Here is a 21,496-nt window from a genome sequence, read left to right on the forward strand (position 1 = left end):
ACCATTTTGCATTCCCACCAGCAGTGCATAAGAGATCCAGTCTCCCCTTAGCCTCTGGGATGTTTCTTATTCTCTGTTTTTTTGATTTGCTCCAATAATGTTGGAGTGAGATTGTATCTCATTGTAGTTTTGGTTTGCGTTTCTCTAATGGCTAGTGATTGCGAGCATTTCCTCATGTGTCTGTTCACAGTCAGAATGTCTTCTTTGGTGAAGTGTCTTTCATATCTGTTGCCCATATTTTAATTGGGTTGTCTTTTTATCATGTTGTTGTTGTTAGGTGCCGTCGCGTTGGTTCCAGCTCATAGCGACCCTGTGCACAACAGAACGAAACACTGCTCGATCCTGAGCCATCCTTACAGTTGTTACGCTTGAGCTCGTTGTTGCAGCCACTGTGTGAATCCACCTCATTGAGGGTCTTCCTCTTTTCCACTGACCCTGTACTCTGCCAAGCATGGTGTCTTTCTCCAGGGACTGATCCCTCCTGACAACATGTCCGAAGTATGTAAGATGCAGTCTCGCCATCCTTGCTTCTAAGGAGCATTCTGATTGTACTTCTTCTAAGACAGATTTGTTCGTTCTTTTGGCAGTCCATGGTATATTCAGTATTCTTTGCCAACACCATAATTCAGAAGCGTCAGCTCTTCAGTCTTCCTTATTCATCGTCCAGCTTTCACATGCATATGACGTGATTGAAAATACCATGGCTTGGGTTGGGCGCACATTAGTCTTCAGGGTGACGTCTTTGCTCTTCAACACTTTAAAGAGGTCCTTTGCAGCAGATTTGCCCAATGCAAAGCATCTTTTGATTCCTTGACTGCTGCTTCCATGGCTATTGATTGTGGATCCAAGTAAAATGAAATCCTTGACAACTTCAGCCTTTTCTCTGTTTATCATGATGTTGCTCATTGGTCCAGTTGTAAGGATTTTTGTTTTCTTTGTTGAGGTGCAATCCATACTGAAGGCTGTGGTCTTTGATCTTCAGTAGTAAGTGGTTCAAGTCCTCTTCGCTTTTAGCAAGCAAGGTTGTGTCATCTGCATAGTGCAGGTTGTTAATGAGTCTTCCTTCAATCCTGATTGCCCCGTTCTTCATACAGTACAGCTTCTCGTATTGTTTGCTCAGCATACAGATTGAATAGGTATGGTGAAAGAATACAACCCTGAGGCACACCTTTCCTTACTTGAAACCAGTCAGTATCCCCTTGTTCTGTCTGAACAACTGCCTCTTGATCTCTGTAAAGGTTCCTCATGAGCACAATTAAGTGTTCTGGAATTCCCATTCTTTACAATGTTATCCATAATTTGTTATGATCCGCGCAGTCAAATGCCTTTGCATAGTCAATAAAACACAGGTAAACATCCTTCTGGTATTCTCTGCTCTCAGCCAAGATCCATCTGACATCAGCAATGATATCCCTGGTTCCACATCCTCTTCTGAAACCGACCTGAATTTCTAGCAGTTCCTTGTGGATGTACCGCTACAGCCACTTTTGAATGATCTTCAGCAAAATTTTGCTTGCATGTGATATTAATGATATTGTTCTATAACTTCCACATTCAGTTGGATCACCTTTCTTGGGAATAGGCATAAATATGGATCTCTTCCAGTCAGTTGGCCAGGAAGCTGTCTTCCATATTTCTTGGCATAAACAAGTGAGCACCTCCAGTGCTGCATCCGTTTGTTGAAACATCTCAATTGATATTCCATCAATTCCTGGAGCCTTGTTTTTCGCCAATGCCTTCAGAGCAGCTTGGACTTCTTCCTTCAGTACCATCGGTTCCTTATCATATGCCACCTGTTGAAATGGTTGAACATCGACTAATTCTTTTTGGTATAATGACTGCGTCATTTAATATTAAACTTTTTATCATAGAGGTGTCAAATTTTCCTATAGATTTTAGAGATTAGACCTTTGTCAGATATGTCATAGTTAAAAAATTTTTCCTAGCCTTTTTAAAGGTTGTCTTTTTACTCTTTTGGTGAACTCTTGATGAGCATAGTGTTTAGATTTTAGAAGATCCCAGTTATCTGGCTTATCTTCTGGCATTTGTGTGTTTCTAGTTATGGTTTGTATCCTATTTATGCTGTATATTAGGCCTATAAAAGTAGGCCTCTTGTGTTGAGATTGTTTTTTCTTCTATGATCTTTATAGTTTTGTGTTTTATATTTAGGTTTTTGATCCATTTTGAATTAGTTTTTGTGAATGGTATGAGGTATGAGCCCTGTTTCATTTTTTTACAGATGGACATCCAGTTTTGCCACCATTATTTGTTGAAAAGACTGCCTTTTCCCCATTTAATGGACTTTGGTCCTTTGTCAAATATCAGGTGACGGTAGGTGGATGAATTTACGTATGGGTTCTCCATTCTGTTCCATTGGTAAATGTCTTAGTTATCTAGTGCTACTATAACAGAAATACCACAAGTGGATGGCTTTAACAAAGAGAAATTTATTTTCTCACAGTTTAGTAGGCTAGAAGTTGAAATTCAGGGCATCAGCTCCAGGGGAAGGCTTTCTCTCTCCGTCCACTCAGGAGGGAGGTCTTTCTCGTCAATCTTCCCCTGGACTAGGAGCTTCTCCATGAAGGAACCCCAGGTCCATAGGATACACTCTGCTCCTAGCACTGCTTTCTTGGTGATATGAGGTCCCCCCTCTCTGTTTGCTTCCCTTTCCTTTTTATGTCTTGAAAGATAAAAGGTGGTACAAGCCACACTCCAGGGAAACTCCCTTTACATGAGTTCGAGGGTGGAACCTTAGTAAGGGTGTTACAATCCCACCGTAATCCTTTTTAACATAAAATCACAATCACAAAATGGAGGACAGCCACAAAATACTGGGAATCATGGCCTAACCAAGTTGACACATATTTTGGGGGGACACAGTTCAATCCATGACAGTCAACGTGTCTGTTGTTGTACCAGTACCAAGCTGTTTTGACTACTATAGTAGGTTCTGTTTTGACTGTATAGTAAGTTCTGAGGTCCAATAGTGTGAGGCTTCCTACTTTGTTCTTCTTCAATAATGCTTTACTTGTTTGTGTCCTCTTCCTTTTCCATATAAAGTTAATGATCAGTTTTTCCATCTTGTTAAAGAATGCTGTTGGTATTTGGATTGGGATTGCTTGGTATTTGTAGATTACTTTGGGTAGAATTGGCATTTTTATACTGTTGAGTGTACCTATTCGTGAGCATGGTATGTTTTTCATTTATATAGCTCTCTTTTCATTTCTTGCAGTAGTATTCTGTAGTTTTCTTTGTATTAGTCTTTTATATCCGTGGTGTGATTTATTCCTAAGTATTTTATTTTTTTTTAGGGGCTATTATGAATGGTATTGCGTTCCTGGTCCTTTTCATAGCTGTCTTTATTGGTGTATAGGAATCCAAATTATTTAGTATGTTTATCCTGTGTTGTACTACTCTGCTAAATTGCTTAGTTCCAGTAGTTTTCTTCTGAGTCTTTAGGGTTCTTTATGTATAGTATCATATCATATGCACATAGGGATAGTTTTACTTATTCCTTACCAATTTGGGTGCTATTTATTTGTTTTTCTTGCTTTTATTGCTCTAATTAGGACTGCCAGCACAACGGTAAATAAGACAGTGATGTTGGCTGTTGGTTTTGTAGAGATGCCCTTTATTATGTTGAGGAATTTCCCTTCCGTTCCTATTTTATTGAGAGTTTTTATCAGGAATGGGTATTGGACTTTATTGAATGCGTTTTCTGCATTGGTTGAGATGATTATGTGATTCTTTTATTTATGTGGTAGATTATGTTGATTGATTTTCTAGTGTTGAACCATCCTTGTGTACCTGGCATGAATCCCACTTGGTAGTGGTATATTATTATATGATACTGAATTCTATTGGCTAGAATTTTGTTGAGAATTTTTACACCTGTATTCATGAGAGATACTGGTCCATAATTTTCTTTTTTTGTGGTATCTTTGTATGGTTTTGTACCAGGATTATGCTGGCTTCATAGAATAAATTTAGAAGTATCCCTTCATTGTCTATATTCTGAAATAGTTTGAATAGTACTGATTTGAGCTCTTCTCTGAATGTTTGGTAGAATTCTCCAGTGGGAATTCTCTATCTGGGCCAGGACATTCTTTATGTTGTTGGGAGTTTTTTGTTTTTTTATGTTTTCAACCTCTTCTTTTGTTACTGGTCTTTTTAGATTTTTAAACTCAGTTTGTGTTAGTTTAGGTAGGTAGTGTATTTATAGAAAATTGCCCATTTCCTCTAGGTTTTCAAATTTGTTGGAATATACTTTTTCACAGTGCTCTGTTATGATCCTTTTTATTTCGGTTGGGTCTGTTGTAATGTCTCCTGTTTCATTTCTTATTTGGGTTATTTTTCTTTTGTTATTTTGGTTTTCTTTTGTCTATGATGAATGGTTTGTTGATTTTGTTGATCCTTTCAAAAAACGAACTTTTCGTTTTGTGTTGATTCTTTCTATTGTTTTTGTATTCTCTATTTCATATATTTCTGCTCTGGTCTTTATTATTTCCTTTCTTCCAGTGGCTGTGGGCTGCTTTTGCTGTTCTCTTCCTATTTGAGTTGTGTAGCTGTTTTGATTTTGTCCCTTTCTTCTTTTTTGATGTGTGCATCTATTACTATAAATTGACCTCTGAGCACTGCCTTTGCTCTGTTCCAAAGGTTTTGATATGATGCGTTTTCATTCTTGTTTGATTCTAGGAATTTTTTTTTCCATCTTTGATTTCTCCTATTACCCAGTGGTTTTTAAGCAAGGCATTATCCAATTTACATGTTTTTAACTTTTTTCCCTTGCTCTTCCTGTTATTAAGTTCTACTTTTATGGCTTTGTAATCAGAGAAGATGCTTTGTATTATCTCATTGTTTTGGATTTTGTCAAGGGTTGCCTTGTGGCCTAAGATAGGGTCAATTCTGTGGAGCGTTTCAAGTGCATTGGAAAAGAATGTATACTTTGCTCCTGTTGGGTAGAGCGTTCTGTATATGTCTGTGAGGTCAAGTTGGTTGATTATGACCTTTAAGTCATCTGTATCTTTGTTGAGTTTCTTTATCGATGTTCTGTCCTTTACCAAGGGTGGTGTGTTAAAGTCTCCTACTACTATTGTGTAACTATTAATTTCTCTTTTCAGTGCTGTTAGAATTTGTTTTATGTATTTTGGAGCCTTATTATTAGGTGTATAGATATTTATTTTGGTTATGTCATCATGGTGTATTGTCCCTTTAATCATTGTGTAATGTCCTTCCTTTCTTTTATGGTAGATTTTGCCTTAAAGTCTATTTTATCTGAGATTAGTATTGCCACTCTTGCTCTTTCTTGGTTGCTGCTTGCTTGATATATTGTTTTCCATCTTTTGATTGTTAGTATATTTATGTCTTCATTTCTAAAGTGTGTCTCTTGTAGACAGCATATTGATGGGTCATTTTTTTTTTTTTTTAATCCACTCTATCACTCTCTCTTTATGGGTACGTTTAAGCCATTTACGTTCAGCATGATTATTGATAGGTGTGAGTTTGTTGCTGTCATTTTGCAGTGCTTTTTTGTGTGTTGCTGATGTTTTCTTTGTTCCTCTTACTCTCTTGTGCCAACTTCCTTTCGTTTGTGTATTGTCTATTTGTTTCTTTAATTTTTGTAGATTTTGTTTTTACTGAGACTTTATGTTTTTCTTCTTTATTTTGGTGAGTAGGTTTGTTAACTTTCTTTGTGGTTACTTTGAAAGTTACCATATCCTCCTAAGTTTGAACCAGTCTTTTATTACTTGATATCACCTTGACTCCCTCTCCATTTGAAAGTTCTGTATCTATACACCGTTTATTCCCCCTTTATTGTTCTGACATTGTTGTCATTTGTAGATTGATGTCTCTGGTTTCCTGCTCTAAATCTTTTCATTTGATGGTTAGGATTCCAAGATTGATGTTTGTATCTCTTTTACTTAGTTTTTCCAGTCTTTGATGCAGAGGGATAGCATGGTGCTTCTGTCTATAGTGCCATATTGGTTCCATCTCCCTATATAAGAATTTTTATCTGTATTTTAAATTCCGTGCCTATCTTAATATTTTCTGCAGTGTTACTAATGCATTAGATTATTAATAAATTAGAATAAATTATCTTCTTGAATAAATTTTAAATACCTTTAAATTTATCCTTCCCCCACCCCCCCCCCCCCAATTTTCTTTTCTAGATCCCAAAGTCCAGGAGTGAGGGATCTATTCAGACGCACAGGGTACCACAGCCCAAGCTATCTGATGGCATTCCCCAGGTCAGCCTGCTAACCCGTAGAAAACCCTGCTTGGATGACATGAATTTAGCAGAGGAAGCCAGTAGTGCTAACTTAGTGCCCAGGTTGGCATGTTTCCTTTGTCTACATACTACATGTTCTGCTGTCCGCTCTGATGTGTATGCACATGTATATATATCCATATATGCACACATGTGTAGGTATGTTTGCAATAGTAAAAATATTTCAAATCCAGTCTAAGTTTTGAGAATTTTCTAATAGTTCTTATCGTAGTAGTATTGCTGTTTTGTTTTGTTTTCTGGATTAAAACAAGTTATTTAATCAGTACTATGCTGGACTCGGAAACCCTGGTGGCATAGCGATTAAATGCTACGGCCGCTAACCAAAAGGTCGGCAGTTCAGATCCACCCGGTGCTCCTTGGAAACTCTACAGGGCAGTTCTACTCTGTGCTATAGGGTCGCTATGAGTCGGAATCGACTCGACAGCGGTGGGTTTTGGTTTTTGGTTTGCTGGACTCACTGTTAAGCCTGGAGAAGTTACTTTTGGGATGCCATTTCGTAGTTTCTTTAGTGGCAAACATACACGATTTATAGTAGAAATCAGAGTTTTTAAACTATAACCAACTCTCTCAAAGTTCGAATGTTGCACATTATACCTGAAAGCTCCAAACGTCCCTGGTATACTTGAAGAAAAGGCATATAATTTTCTTAAAATAGGTAAAATGGTGTTTGAATCTTATTTCCTTTTAGCATATAGAATTTTTCCCTTTAAGGCTTTTTTATCTTTTATCATAACCTGTTTCTAAGAGAAGAAATATTCTATTCCAAGTATTAGGCAGAGTACTCAGGAATTGAAAGATATTTATGATATTAAATATATAAATAGTATAGTAAAGGAGCTTACCACTTTGGGTTACCTTATAGAAGAGATGGAATTTGAGTGGGATTTTAAAAGAAGATAATTTAAGAAGGAAGAGAAAGAAGGCAAGGACATTCTAGATAGGCATAGTCAGGAGGCATAATGAATATCTTGGAAATAGCAAACAAATGTATGTTGTTATTAAAGAAGTGTCATATAAGGAATCAGTTGAAGATAAGTCTAGAAAGGTGGAGTGAGGCCAGACCTTTGTGGACCTTGAATGCCAGGCTAAAGTACTTTTACATTAAGTCCATCATTCATTGAACAAATGTTTGGCAGTTCACATCTGTGTTTTTGGAACTGCTTTAATAAGGGTGATGCAGATGAGAACAAAGCAGACCAGGAGCCTGTGTTCATGGACCTTACATGTTAATGGAGAGGCAATGGAGAGACACAAATAAAAAAAACTACAAAGAAAATAATTTCAGCTGTAATGAATGAGGATTATTAAGAAATTAAAACAAGTTAATATAGTACAGTGACTCCAAGATAGTTTTAGCTTGAGTGGTCAGAGAAGGCCAGAGTTGAGACATATAGGAGGAAAAGGAAAGAGCTTTGTGAATACCAAGGAAAGAGCCTTCTAGGCAGGGGTTATAGCAAATGTAAGATAACTAAGGTACAAAAGAACAAATATTGTATGAGACCACTATTATAAAAACTCTAGAAAAGGTTTACACACTAAAATCAATCTTTGATCATTATGAGGGAGAGGAAGGGTAAGGAGGGGAGATCACTAACTAGAATAGTAAGACAAGTTCTAACTTTGGTGAAAGGAAACACCACACACAGTATAGGAAAAGTGAACACAGCTTGACCAAGGCAAAGCCATGGAAGCTTCATAGACACATCCAAACATCTTGAAGGACCAACTTACTGGGCTGAGGGCTGGGGACCATGGTCGCAGGGGACATCTAGGTCAACTGGCATAACATAGTTCTAAAGAAAATGTTCTACATCCTACTTTGGTCATTAGTGTTTGAGGTCTTAGAAGCTTGCAAGTAGCCATCTAAAATACATCTATTGGTCCCATCACATCCGGAGCAAAGGAGAATGAGGAAAACCATAGACACGACAAAAATATTGGTCCAAAGAACTAATGGACCACATGAACCACAGCCTCCACCAGCCTGAGCCCAGAAAAAGTAGGTGGTCCCCAGCAACCACCACTGCCCGTTCTGATAGGAATCACAATAGAGCATTACAAATAGAGTGGGAGCAAAATGTAGAAAAAAATTCAAACTCACGAAAAAAGACCAGACTTACTAGTCTGACAGAGACTCGAGGGACACCTGAAACTATGGCCCTGGACAATCTACTAACTCAGAACTGAAGCCACTCCAAAATCTACCTTTCAGCCAAAATTAGGCAGGCCTATAAAACAAACAATAATACATGTGAGCAATGTGCATCTTAGTTCAATCAAGTATAGGAAACCTAATGGGTAACACCTGCCCAAAAGCAAAGAGGAAAAGGCAGAAAAGGACAGGAAACCTGAACAAATGGACATGGGGAACCCAGAATGTAATGGGAAAGGAAAAGAGTGCTGACACCTTGTGAAAATGGCATTATGTGAAAATGGAGAATGACCACATCAGATCACAGAATGGGAGGTGACTACATCATTACATAACTGCCAAATTATATCATTACACAACTGCCAAACCACTGAGAATCGTGGCCCAGCCAAGTTGACACATAACCATCACAGCCAGTGTTATTCTTTCCTGCACCTCGGCGTTCATCATTATCAGACATACATTGCTAATGCTCGAAATAGTAAAGTAGTAGATTTTTTACTATTGTCATAAATGCAAAATGTCAGATAATGAATTAATAAGTGTGGAATATGTGTATAGTGTTGGAGGCAGTTATGGTATATTAACACACAGTAATCTTTATTGAGCTCTAATTATGTGGCATTTACTTGCTGGGTGCTAGGGATTCAGAGATGAGAGACATAAGTCCTGCACTTAGGGAGACAGAAGAAAAGTGGTTAAAAATTCAATAATTATCATAAGTCCCTGCAATGTACCATGCACTGTGAAACAGGCTGATGATAAAAACATAAATAAGCTTCAGGTGCTCCACACAAGAAGCTTAAAATGCAAGTTGACAGGGTACTGTGTGAGGACAGAGAAAGGTTGTGGAGTCGTGGAGGGAGATAAGGGTCGGAGAAGGTGTTGGAAACGAGGAGACTTTTGAACTAGGGCTACTAGGAGAAGTAGTTTGCTGCTCAAGGAAATAGAGATAAGGTGCTCCTGGGATCAAAACAACACGTGCAAGTACATCCAGAGCAGTGAGGACAACGTGGAGAACTGCAAGTGCAATTGATTCAGTTTATCTGGAGTTTAGAATGAATAGGAAAGGATGAAGGTAGGCTAAGAAACTCAGCTGAATAGGTCAGCACACTCCCATAGTAAGGAGTTCAGATTTTCTCTTAAAAATGATTGGGGTGATTGCAGGAATACAAGCAGGAAAATGATATAAACAGAGTTCTGTTTTATAAATGATCCTGTGGCACCAATGCAGGAGAAGAGAATAAAGGGGGACAGACAGTAAGAGGAGCTGGGAGCCCTCCAAGGAAAACTGTTGGGGTAGTCCAGTGCAGGGTGAGTGTGTCCATTAAATTGTCAGAGAATGAGGAGGCATGAGCAAATCTTTGTTCTTTGGAGGGAAAGGAGAGAATAGACTGTAGCTAGGGGAGGAATTAGTCCAGAAAGGGTTGAGTTTTTTTGTTTCATTGTATTACAATATTCTAACGCATAAAATGTAAGCAGGTTGTATTCTCAATGTACAGGGGCACTAGAGAGGAAGCAGCTGCTGTTATAAGCCAGGAGCCAATAGAACAAGGACCTCCAGGGGGAAGTCAGAGCAGGTAGCAGGGCAGCCTGGGAGGCACGTTGGGCAGAACACAACCGCAGGGCACTCTTCCTGTGATAGCAGTGTACACGTGCTGCCCCGGCATTGCTCAGGGCACAGCCTGCACAGCCCATGTGAAGGTCAGAATCCATAGAGGAATCCACCTTGGTCAGTGCAGAAATGTTAATGAAAGAATGAAGAGCACAGGTACAAACCATGCATGGGGGTAGGAGAAACACTAAACACTTGGGTCACATGGCTGGGATGGCACGAGCTAGTCAATGCTATTTTACCAAATTACTGTGTAAAGAATTCTGCCAAGAATGCCTTAAGGGGAATAATGAAAGAATGATTCAGGTGTTTGTTATTGATATCACTTTTATTGATCCAATCAAAAAATGTTTCCTGCTTCTAAAGATAACAGGAAAAGAGCTTGCTGTTTGGAGAATGAATTTGTATTTCTGAGGTAGAATCAAGAAGTGAGATTATAAAGGCAAGGCATAGCTAACCTTTGCTCTAGCTACCGCTTTTTCCTCTATTGAGCATGTTATATCCCCGGTTAAAAGATGTTTTATTATTTATAAATTTCTTATGTACGTTCCAGTTTTTTTAAAGTACAGCTTTGAAGAACTGGGACTCCTTCATACTTGGCAACTTTAAAGGTGCAGGTAGAAAAACATCATCCATGAATGAGTCTTGCTAATCCTTATCAAGAGGGAATTCATTCAGCTTCCTGTCCCAAGCCATAAATTCACTATATCTGCATAGAGATTTCGCCTTTTTCCTTATTATGTACTACCTAGCAGTACCATGAGACAATTTTTTTTGAATAATTATTGTGAACAGTATTTGTGAGACAAATTATTAAAATACAATTGAGGTAATTAAAATAAATTTAATTTTATTAAATTAATAAAGAAATTAAAAGTACTTTATTTATCTTTGAAATAACAATAGGTATTTTTTTTTATTACACCAGTATCCATTTCAAAAGTGAACTTAGAAATCTGTTTTCATTTGCAGTTACTTGCCAGAACAAGTTATTGGTTAGCTCAGAAATTTAAAACGAATGAATGAATGTGTGTGTGTGTGTGTATGTTTAGGGAAGTTTCCACTTTTCTCCTTATCAATTTATTAGTTACCCCAGTCTTAAACACAAAGGTTGGCAGTGTGTACTGAATACATCTTTATACCTTTGTTCTCTGATAAACTATTTGCTTTGGCTTACCAACTTTTTTTTTTCAAGGAATTGTGAAGAGGATTTTAGATGGTTTTTTCCTAGTATTAAAATTTTTTTAGTTGCTCGGTGACAAATGAACAAAAACAATTCGGCAAAACCTATTCATGTTTGGCCTGTAATCGGTAAGTCTGATTTATTCCGCAAACAGAGAAAGTAAAATCATTCTGTTTGCAAGTGTTAAAATCAGTGCAACACATTTATACTTAACACTTTGGTTTTTGGCAGAGTTACTGTATCAGTTGACCACAAAGGTAAAAACAAAGAAAAAACTTTAGGCACTGAGATTTCCAGAATGATGAAGAAAGTGCCCTGTTACTTTTAACAAAGTGGTAAAAAAATCTCTATGGCTTTTGAGAGGCGATTTTTGACTTTTAACAGTCTGTTTTTGATCACTCTGAATTTTTAAGGTTTAGACCTGTTGCATTATTTTTTCCAGGCTAACTCACTTTGATCTTTTTTACTTCTCAGTTTCAAATCCAATACAGAATCCCATTGCTTCTTGAGATGTTATGGAAATGCGAATTGTTACCAGTAAGTGTCTGTTACTTCTCTACTCTTCAGATAGTAGCAACAAAAAATAAAATCTTAGAGGAGTAAAGCATTTTAAAATTTGATGTTTTGAAAAGCCAAAGAAGAGTTATTACTTACTGGCTGATTGCTGTCTTGGTATGTATAATAGAAATACAAAATATATATATATTATTATTCGTATTTCTATTGTTATCTAAATTGGCATGTAAGAGGTGGGTTTATTCTTGTCTTTCTTGTAAGAATTGTGATTAACTAATTTCTCTGAAAAGTAGTAATAATTCCTTATAACTTGGTAAAGATGGTTGTTTTTAGAAAAATATTTTATCTTTGACAAAAAAGTTAACATATTAATTGCTTCGTATTAGATATAGTTGATTCTTTTATATCTTTTAGTTTCCTTAGAAAGAAAAATCCATGTTTTCAGCTCACATTATCACTTTGGCTTTGGCTATTTGCCTTTTAAAGCATTCATTAGCTTTGCAGAATTTTGTGAATTAGAAGAATGTTTTGAAGTACATTTTATGTCCCTTACCAGATTTCTTTGTTGTTTAATAAGATTAATCATTAGCTTTATTTTACTTTATATGTTTTTCAGTGGAATTATTATTGAACCCGGTAAAATCAGGATAACATATATAAGAAACCATTCCTAGTACCCTAAAAATATAGGGACTTTAAGTATTAAATATATTTTCAATATACTTTATAAAAAGCTGTGATTTTAGCTCCTTCAAAACATGAAAGTTCATTATTGGATCTATGCAATAGTCTAAAAATCTGTGACCTGTGTCTTATTCATCTGTGAAGCTGATCTAGGTAATAAATTCTTATATCTCGGTATATCTTCACCAAAGGACATTTTCTTTTCTAACGATTGAGCAAAAAATGTTTTTATGCTTTTTGTATATAATTGAATATGATTGCTAGAGTATGTTGAGAAAATGAACTATGTAGATTTAGTAATTACTTCCATCTTAAGCATAATTTAAGGATATTTTATTTGTTGAAGATATAATCATGTAAACAATCATTTTCTAGTCTTCATAGAACCTTTCTCTTGCATTGCTTCAATAGGAAAGCTTAATTATAAATATCTCTTTATTATGTTAGAGCTCAGTAGAATGATCTGTTTTTTACTGAATACAAAGCCAAGGAGAAGTGCTTAGAGACGTGTTCATATCATTCAATGAAAGCATTAATAGAATCTCTGTATTGTCTAAGGAGTCCCTAAGTGGTAAGTGGTACTAACAGTTAATACTAACAGTTAGTTAGCATCTGTTAGCCAAACAGTTGGCAATTTGAGTCCACCCAGAGGCACCTGCAAAGAAAGGCCTGGCGATCTACTTCCACAAAAAAAAAAAAATCAGTCATTAGAACTCTGTGGAGCCCAGTACCGCTTTGGCACACATGGGGTCACCTTGAGTCAGAATCTGCTAAGTGGCAACTGGTTTTTTTGATACCCTCATAAAATCCACAGTAGCCATTCCTAAAATACTATAAGAATTCTCTTTTGTAATAATGATGTCCATGGTACTAAAATTCACAATAGATTGAAAAGCATAATTTATAATTCGACATACCTACTATAAAAGAGTACATGCCTGTCTTTCTCTACAGTATAACATTCACATTTGGTGAGTCAGTCACTGGGTGGCACAAAAAGTTAAGCGCTCAACTACTAGCCAAAAGGTTGGTGGTTCAAACCCACCCAGAGACACCTCAGAAGACAGGCCTGGCAATCTGCTTCTGAAAGGTCATGGCCTGGAAGATGCTATGGAGCAGTTCTACTCTACACGCATGGGGTCACCAAAAGTTGGAATAGACTTGATGGCAGCTAACAAAAATGACAGCATTGGACAGATACATACCTTAAGCAAAGCTTAAACATTTCAGTCCCTCGCTACATATAATATTATCTTATTCCTTTTAAAAATACTGGGGAAAAAATAAGAACAAAACTGCAGGTATTAACTAGTATGTTAAGAAAGTCTACTTAAAATTTTTTCAGGAAGAGAAAGTTAAATATCCACCCCAAAAAAGTAAAAGGTAGAACTGTGTGACATATAAAATTTGAGATTTTAAAATGATTTGAACAGAAATTGCTGAAGCTTCAGGCATAGCTATCTTACCTGTTTCAACATGTGAAATAGATAAATGATCATATTTTCATTTTTTCTCGCCCTTATTATTTTAGAACTTAAATAGTGAACAGGGTTAATATTTTTAGTATTTTGGATGTTAAATTGTCTTATTGTAATGTTTTATTTGAAAGGTAATGTATTCCTTTAAATGTGTGCTTTTAAAGGCTCATTGCTATATTTACATGTGATTTTCCTAGAGGCCAAGGGAAAATTTCTAGTTTTCTTCTATAAAGTCGAGATGAAGGCACAATAGACCACCTACTGTATAATTGTATTTATATGAAATGCCCAAAAAAAGCAAATGAATAGAGACAGAAAATAGGTTAGTGGTTGCCTGGGGCTAGAAGTGGTAATGGGTTAACCGTAAATGAAGCTGAGGGATCTTATTGGGGGAATGAAGATGTACTGAAACTGGCTTATGGTAATGGTCACACCACTCCGTAAAACCCTAAAAATCATTGACTCGTGCGCTCAGAATGGATAAATTTTATGACATGTAAATTATGCCACAATAAAAACCAAACCAAACCCATTGCTGTCAAGTTGATTTCAACTCATAGTCACCCCATAGGACAGAGCAGAACTGCCCCCTAGGGTTTCCAAGAAGTGGCTGGTGCATTCAAACTGCCCACCTTTTGGTTAGCAGCTGAGCTTTTAACCACTGCATCACCAGGGCTCCATACCAGCAATAACATTATAATATTGTTTAAAAAAATACAGATACAAACAAACAAAAAAAAAAGCCAGGATGAAGAGGAATGGATATGCTGTAACAGGAAAGTCACTTGATTGCAAATTGCTGAAATACAGCTGTTGTAAATGATACCTGCAGAGAGGTTGGTTTGTTACATTTTAAGAGAATTTTTTCCTTCATACTTTTCTTTGAATATAACAGAGCATGGTGGTAGAAATAAAGGTCAGGTCCTCATAAAAGGTGATTCATAAGGAAGGACAGGAAAAGCGGGGGGGGAGAAGCTCTTTGTTTTCTCATCCCTAGAAGGATTCCAGGAGCCCTGGTGGCACAGTGGTTAAAGCACTCAGCTGCTAACCAAAAGGTCAGAAGTTCGAACCCACTAGCTGTTCCACAGGAAAAAGATGTGGCAGTCAGCTTCCATAAAAATTTCACCTTTGGAAGCCCTATGGGGCAGTTCCATTCTGTCCTGTAGGGTCACTGTGAGTCAGAATTGACTCGAAGGCAGTGAATTTTTGGAAGGATTCCAGTTTGTTTTTTACAGTGTTATAATCAAAAGCCGTTGAAGTGATTAGTATTTAAGGGAGAGATGGAAACAGAAGAAAAAACCTCCAACATGTTTGAAGTTACACAAAAAAATTGAAGGTTCATTGTCTATGATCAGAAAAGTCAGCTGGCTTGCTGCCATGCTTAAGGTAAACTTTGTGACTCTAGGGAAGTTGTCTTCAGGGCTGAGTGTCAACACAAGTTCGGTTGCTTTTCAAGGTGAGAGTCTGTAGACGTTAACAGTTAATGAAAGTTGTGTACTTGCCTTTTACATAAAGAGATCAAGTCATTAAGAGTAATTAAAATGCTTTCATCTTTCATAATTAGAATAAATAGCTATCACTATTCTATTTAATTAAAATAATATGTTGAAGAATATAGAATAAAAGAAAATATCTTTGCTTATGTCGCAAACGTGTTCTTAGTTTAACAAACAGATGAGGAAGAACTACAGTAAATCACTCTTCAATGTGTAAAAAGAAGTCTTTCCCTGGGAGAGCACATACTGCCTGAAGGAGTTGTTCTACTCTGAAAGTACTTTCTTATCTGTTCTTTTTTTTTTCCAATACTTTTTATTTATTGAAAATTTTCAAAACATTACTAATAAAGCTAAAGTTCTCTTTGAGTCTCTTGCCTTACAATTCTGATTCTCTCCTCTCCCCCCAGAAGTAAATGTGTGATTGATTTAGTTATATATTCTTCCAGACTTATTTCTCTGTATGTACACAGGATACATTGTGCATATTTTAAATTAAAAAAAAAAAATTTTTTTTTACCATACTGAATGTACTGTGGTGCTTCACATATTCTTAAAACTTTCCCTTATCATCTGTATTACAGAGTCCCTGGGTGGTGCAAAAGGTTAAGCACTCCACTATTAGCCAAAAGGTTAGTGGTTCAAATCCACCCAGAAGTGCCTTGAAAGAAAGGCCTGGCGATCTGCTTCTGAAAGACCACAGCCTTGAAAACCCTATGGAGCAGTTCTACTCTGCAAGACATGGAGTCAACATGAGTTGGAATCAACTTAACAACAGCTAACAGCAAGCCTATATTACTTCCTCCTACTGTGATGTTCCTTCCCTTTCCTTTCAGCCTCTAAATTCAGTGTTCTTCAAGTCTCCTCCTTGGCTGCCTGGTCCCCTTCTGACTGCTGTCCTCTCTGTGGCTGATCTGGTATCACAGAATGATCAAATCAAGTTCTTGACTCTGAACACAACCCAAAGTTTCCAGTGCGTACCAGACATCTCCCCTTCCACGTTTACCTTAAACTCAGTGTCTCCAAATAGAACTCATCTTTCCCCCTCAACTTTGTTACACATTCCATTCTCCCAGCCAGCAGACTCCAGACCTTTATATAATCAGCCCGTAAATCTTGTACTTCCTTTTTAGTGTCTTTTACATCCCTTTCTTCATTTTCTCCCAGGTTCATGGGTGGTGCAAGCTATTAAGCACTCGACTACTTAGCTGAAAGGTTGGTGGTTTGAACCCACCCAGAGGCTGCCTGGGAGACAGGCCTGGTGATCTACTTCTGAAGGGTCACAGCCTTGAATACCCTGTGGAACAGTTCTACTCTGCACACACGGTGTCTCTATTAGAATCAACTCAATGGCAACTAACAACAACAAATCTCAGCCCTAGTTTGGGCCTCCATTACCGTATGATTGGATTATTACTACATTTTCCCCACTCTACAAAACCTACCTGGAGAAGGACATCTCGCTTGGTAAAGTAGAGGGTCAGCAAAAAAGAGGAAGACCCTCAACGAGATGGATTGACACAGTGGCTGCAATAACGGGCTTAAGCCTAACAGCAATTGTGAAGATGGCGCAGGACTGGGCTGCGTTTCATTCTGTTGTACATAGGATGGCTATGAGTCAGAACCACTCGATAGTACCTAACAACAACAACAAAAACAACTAAACCTGCCAGATTCATTTTCTTCATACCAGCTTTCTCTGTCTTCAGCTGCTAACTCCATAGTTTCTAAATCTGTATCTCCTGTCCAGAGTCCTCTGCTGAGCCATACCCACATGTCCACTCTAGCTAGGGGACATGTGTTCCCAGTCTTTCAGATACCTCAACTTTTCCCCCGTCCCCTACTCCTGTCATCCCTCCACAGCCAACCAATCGCACGATGCCCTTTGACAATTTCACTGTCTCTATTTGGACCCACTGCTCCCCCACCCACTACCACCCACGGGTACAGTCATATCACTTTCCTGCTCAGAACTCCTCGGTGGCTTAACTGCATCTGGCCTGCAAGGGACACGCTGCTCTTTCCCGTACATACCTCTTTAGCACCATTCCTTACCCTCAACTGTATGCCTGCCTTTCTGTCATATTTACAGCCACCATACACCACATTTTTTCAGGAAGATCTTAATTTTGGGTATTGTCTTCAAGATCAGGTCAGATATCAAATCTTTATCTTGATACTTGCTGTAAAAATTACAGTAATGCAGCTTTTTTTTAATTCTATCACAGTTTTATCAGGTAGCTCTGTAAAAAGACCTTCAGACCTGAAAAGTGACCTTGGATGAAAAAACTGTGATTCTGAGAAGGCTGTTCATTTCACAAATATTTGTTGAGTTAGGTGAGTTATTCAAGATCACATATTTAATTGACAGGCTGAGATAAAATATAGGTCTCCTAATCATTTTACAATTATTTCCTGCCTGTCTTTGACCTTGAGTTACTTTACCCTTTCATGTGCTTATACTTTTCTTTCAACCTGATTGTGAGTTCCTGAAGGAGAGAAACAATGTGTTAATATTTAGTTTGCACCCAGGGTAGTACCTAGTAGGCAAGTCCTTAGTTGTTGTTGCCATAGTTGTTACTGTTATATTATTATCTGTGCCAAATTTGGATTTAAATTTTACTCTTAGACAAGAGCACCGACTTCTCTTCATCTGTCTGACCTACAGGAGGGTTGCTATGAGTCAGAATCGACTCGACATCAAAAAGTTTGGTTTTTTGGTATCTGACCTACACCTCTCAGAGGCTGAAGTCTGACTATAAAATAGTTATGTGTCATTTTCCACTTTTGTGGCCCTTGAAAGTGCTAACCTAAGGGAGTCCTATCCTGTCCACCCTTAGAGATGCCACAGAAGTGAGGACAACTGTGCCCCCTCATCCTCTGTGCTATCTCTCCCTCTGGGGCTCCGATCCTGATGTCACATTCCTATCAGCAAGTAATGTGTTGCTTATTTACAGGGGAGAAACCCATTGTTTTTTGAGGCTCATAACCTCTCTGTGCGAGTCTCTGCCCTTGTGTCAGAAAGTGTTTCCCTTGTGACGTTTGCCAAACAAAGAACACTTCATGTTGTAGTAATATATTACAATTAAACAACAAAAAAAATACATTTCATAAGAATAAAACTTTCAATACTATTAACTGTACCCATTGCCCTTCAAACTATCTAATTTACTAACCCCTGCAATTAAGTGTGACTTTCTTCACTTCTGAAGTCCAGCCAGCAATAAAAAGTAGTCATAACTATCCTGTGTTTGTACTTCATAAAGGATACTCCAATTACTTCCTGAACATGTGTTTGTTCCCTATAGTGTTTCACTCTCAGCTACTTAGAGCCAAGTTTCAGAATTTTTAACTGACTAGGGAAACTGAGATGAAATTAGGATATTTAGCTGCAAGATTCATAACCATATGATGTACAATATAATTTGAAAAATTACCAAAAATTATAGCTGTGCTGCTGACTATGCAGGGTTTATTACAATAGCTCCCATATGAGCCAAGGAGTGTTTGAGACCACCTTGTGAGAAATATACCACACAGTTCCCCTAGGGAGTTACCATTTTCTTAGTTGTTCCCCCTTTCTGACCTTCACAACAAATATTTATATAAAAGAAGATTTGAAAAGGACTCCGAGGTCACAGACTTGATTAGAAAAAAAATATCTTAATCTATCTGTATAGATATTTTTCTAATCTCTTCTTAACCACCCACTCCCATGATAAATATTCCAAGGTCTTCTTAGACAAACTGTTTCGTATAAGCTGAATATCTATTAAAAAATATTCTCCAGTGTTTAACTTTAGTCTTCTTTTCTTCTTATAGTTTAGAATGAAAGCTTCTGATATTTCTCTCAGTGTTTAGATTATTAAAGAACAAATAGTTCTGTACTCATTCACCACAATCCTTCCCACTATCCAATTGCTATGGCTACTTAAATTTTAACATTTCACTGGTATCAAAACTTCAATTTAATTTTTTTTTTTTTTTTTTACTGTTTACAGCATGAGTTGTTGATGAAAGAGTAGATGAGTAATGTTAAGAAAATTTATTATCATATTTTCAGATAATTTCTAGTGGTATATAGATCACTAGAGTGTATCTGGACTTATGTGGTCTTAGCTGGATTTATTTTAGTAATTTAAGGTCAGCAAACTTAAACTGGGCACATTCTATGCACTGTATACTATAGCCTAGGCATAGGAGAGCCAGAGAGAACCAAGAATAGGTCTCTGCTCTTCAGGGTCCCTCAGTCCATTAAGTGAGGCAAACTTACATACATGGTTAACACTAATACATGATAGAAGGAGGTTTGCAAGTGGCATAATAGAGGTGCTGTGAAAGCAAAGAAGACTTTTTATTGAGTAAAATTCAAACTTGTTAGCATGACATTCAGGGTCTTTCAAATCAACTGTCTTTTCTAGCTTGCTCTTCTGCAGTTATTTGTTCTCTACCCAGGCTACACTGCAGCCACATTACTTCAAATATATCCCAGTGTCTTTATACATCTGTATCTTTGCTAATGTTCCTTTTATCTGGAGTGCTCTCTCCCACTTCGTTGAGGGTCAATTTTTTTTTTTTTTCTGTGAAGATCTGTCTAAATCTTGCCTCTCAGAAATAATTGTTCCCCTGCCTTTTTCCTTGGCACATTTCTTAGATTACTTCACTTATCATGCTCCTTCTTTGAATGTGATCAGTGGCCCGTGTGTCATCCTCTGCTTAGATTTTCCCTTTTTTTCATCGATTCATTTTTAAATACTTGTTGAATGCTTATGTGTCTGATGTTCTTCCAAGTGCAACAGTTCAACAGTAAACAAGACAAACTTCCTACCTTCAAGTGATCTACTGTCTTTAATGGAAAAGACAGGCAACACATGAAACCATTACACATATAATTAAAATCCCAGTATTTAAGATGTGAAGGAAAATAAAGCCAGGGACTCAAGAAAACTGACACGAATATGCATACATCTTTATGGACTTTGTTTTATATATTCTGTTTTATTGAAAAGAATAGGATGGTGATTTACTTTGGAGTCCCTGGGTGGCACAAATGGTTAAGTACTGAACTAACCAAAAGGTTGGTGATTAAGCCCACCCAGGGCACCTTGGAGAACAGGCCTGGCAATCTGCCTCTAAAAGCCTTGAAAACCCTGTGGAGCAGTTCTGCTCTCAGACGTGGTGTCACCAGGAGTCAGAATCAGCTCAATGGCAACTATAAACAACAATTATGACTTCGCCCATTTAGGAGAATAAAATCCCTTCATGGGGGAATCAGAAAGGGCAGCATATGAAAAGCAGAGAAAGGCTGAGTTTTGTTTTGGTGGTATGTATGAGATGGGGAGGGGATTCAAGGCTAGATAAATACCTGAACAGAAATAAGTGGTGGGACAGCAGAGGGCACGGCAGGGTACAATGAGTAGCTTAGCCTGACCTGAGTCCGCAGTTCATGTGAGGAAGAGAGTGATAATGTGTGTTTCTGGAATAGAGTGGGTGCTTCCTGTTGAGTGTACATAGAATTTAAATTTTAGACTATGAAGAGGAATTGAAGGTTTTTGACATTAAAGCAGTATTTGGGAAGATCAGTTCTGCACAATCTGGATCTAGGGTAGGACAGACCAAAATCAGTAAAACCTATGGGAGAGAGGAGAAGCTGTAATCCAGAGGTTAAGTAACAAAGATTTAAACATGAAAGGGGGTTAAGGAGAGAGAACAAGTGGTAATGGACCAAAGGACAGAAAAGAAAGAGAGAGAGAATATTATCTAATTTAAACTTTTCCTATTAACCAAGTGTACATTTACGCCCATCCTCACTTATGGACACGGTTAGGTTCCAAACAGTAGGTCGTTATGCAAAAATTGGCATTATACGAAAAGGGAGGATGACCACATCAGATTACACAATGGAGGATGACTACATCAATTACATAACTACCAAATTACATCATTTCATAACTGTCAAACCACTGAGAATCATGGCTCAGCCAAGTTGACACATAACCCTAACCATCACAGCCAGGATTACTCTCACCTTGCAACTTGGCATTCGTTACTGCCAGACTAATATGCAAAATAGTAGATTTTTTTAC

At 37.5% G+C, this 21,496-nt stretch overlaps 1 protein-coding gene across 5 annotated transcripts in view; it reads left to right on the top strand.

The window, feature by feature from the left end:
* Positions 1-21,496, top strand: part of FAM13A (family with sequence similarity 13 member A) — a 339,988-nt gene that overhangs the window by 195,422 nt on the left and 123,070 nt on the right. For 3 of the 5 annotated variants that reach the window (XM_049885727.1, XM_049885728.1, XM_049885729.1), the window contains 2 exons: positions 6,171-6,331; positions 11,714-11,776. In XM_049885727.1, coding sequence (XP_049741684.1) covers positions 6,171-6,331; positions 11,714-11,776 — 224 coding nt within the window. Of the gene's footprint in view, positions 1-2,247; positions 2,332-6,170; positions 6,332-11,713; positions 11,777-21,496 lie in introns of those variants that run through there. The other 2 variants (XM_049885731.1, XM_049885730.1) reach the window with 2 other exon arrangements.

The sequence above is a fragment of the Elephas maximus genome, chromosome 5 (genome assembly GCF_024166365.1).
Source record: "Elephas maximus indicus isolate mEleMax1 chromosome 5, mEleMax1 primary haplotype, whole genome shotgun sequence".
Classification (NCBI taxonomy): Eukaryota; Metazoa; Chordata; class Mammalia; order Proboscidea; family Elephantidae; genus Elephas; species Elephas maximus.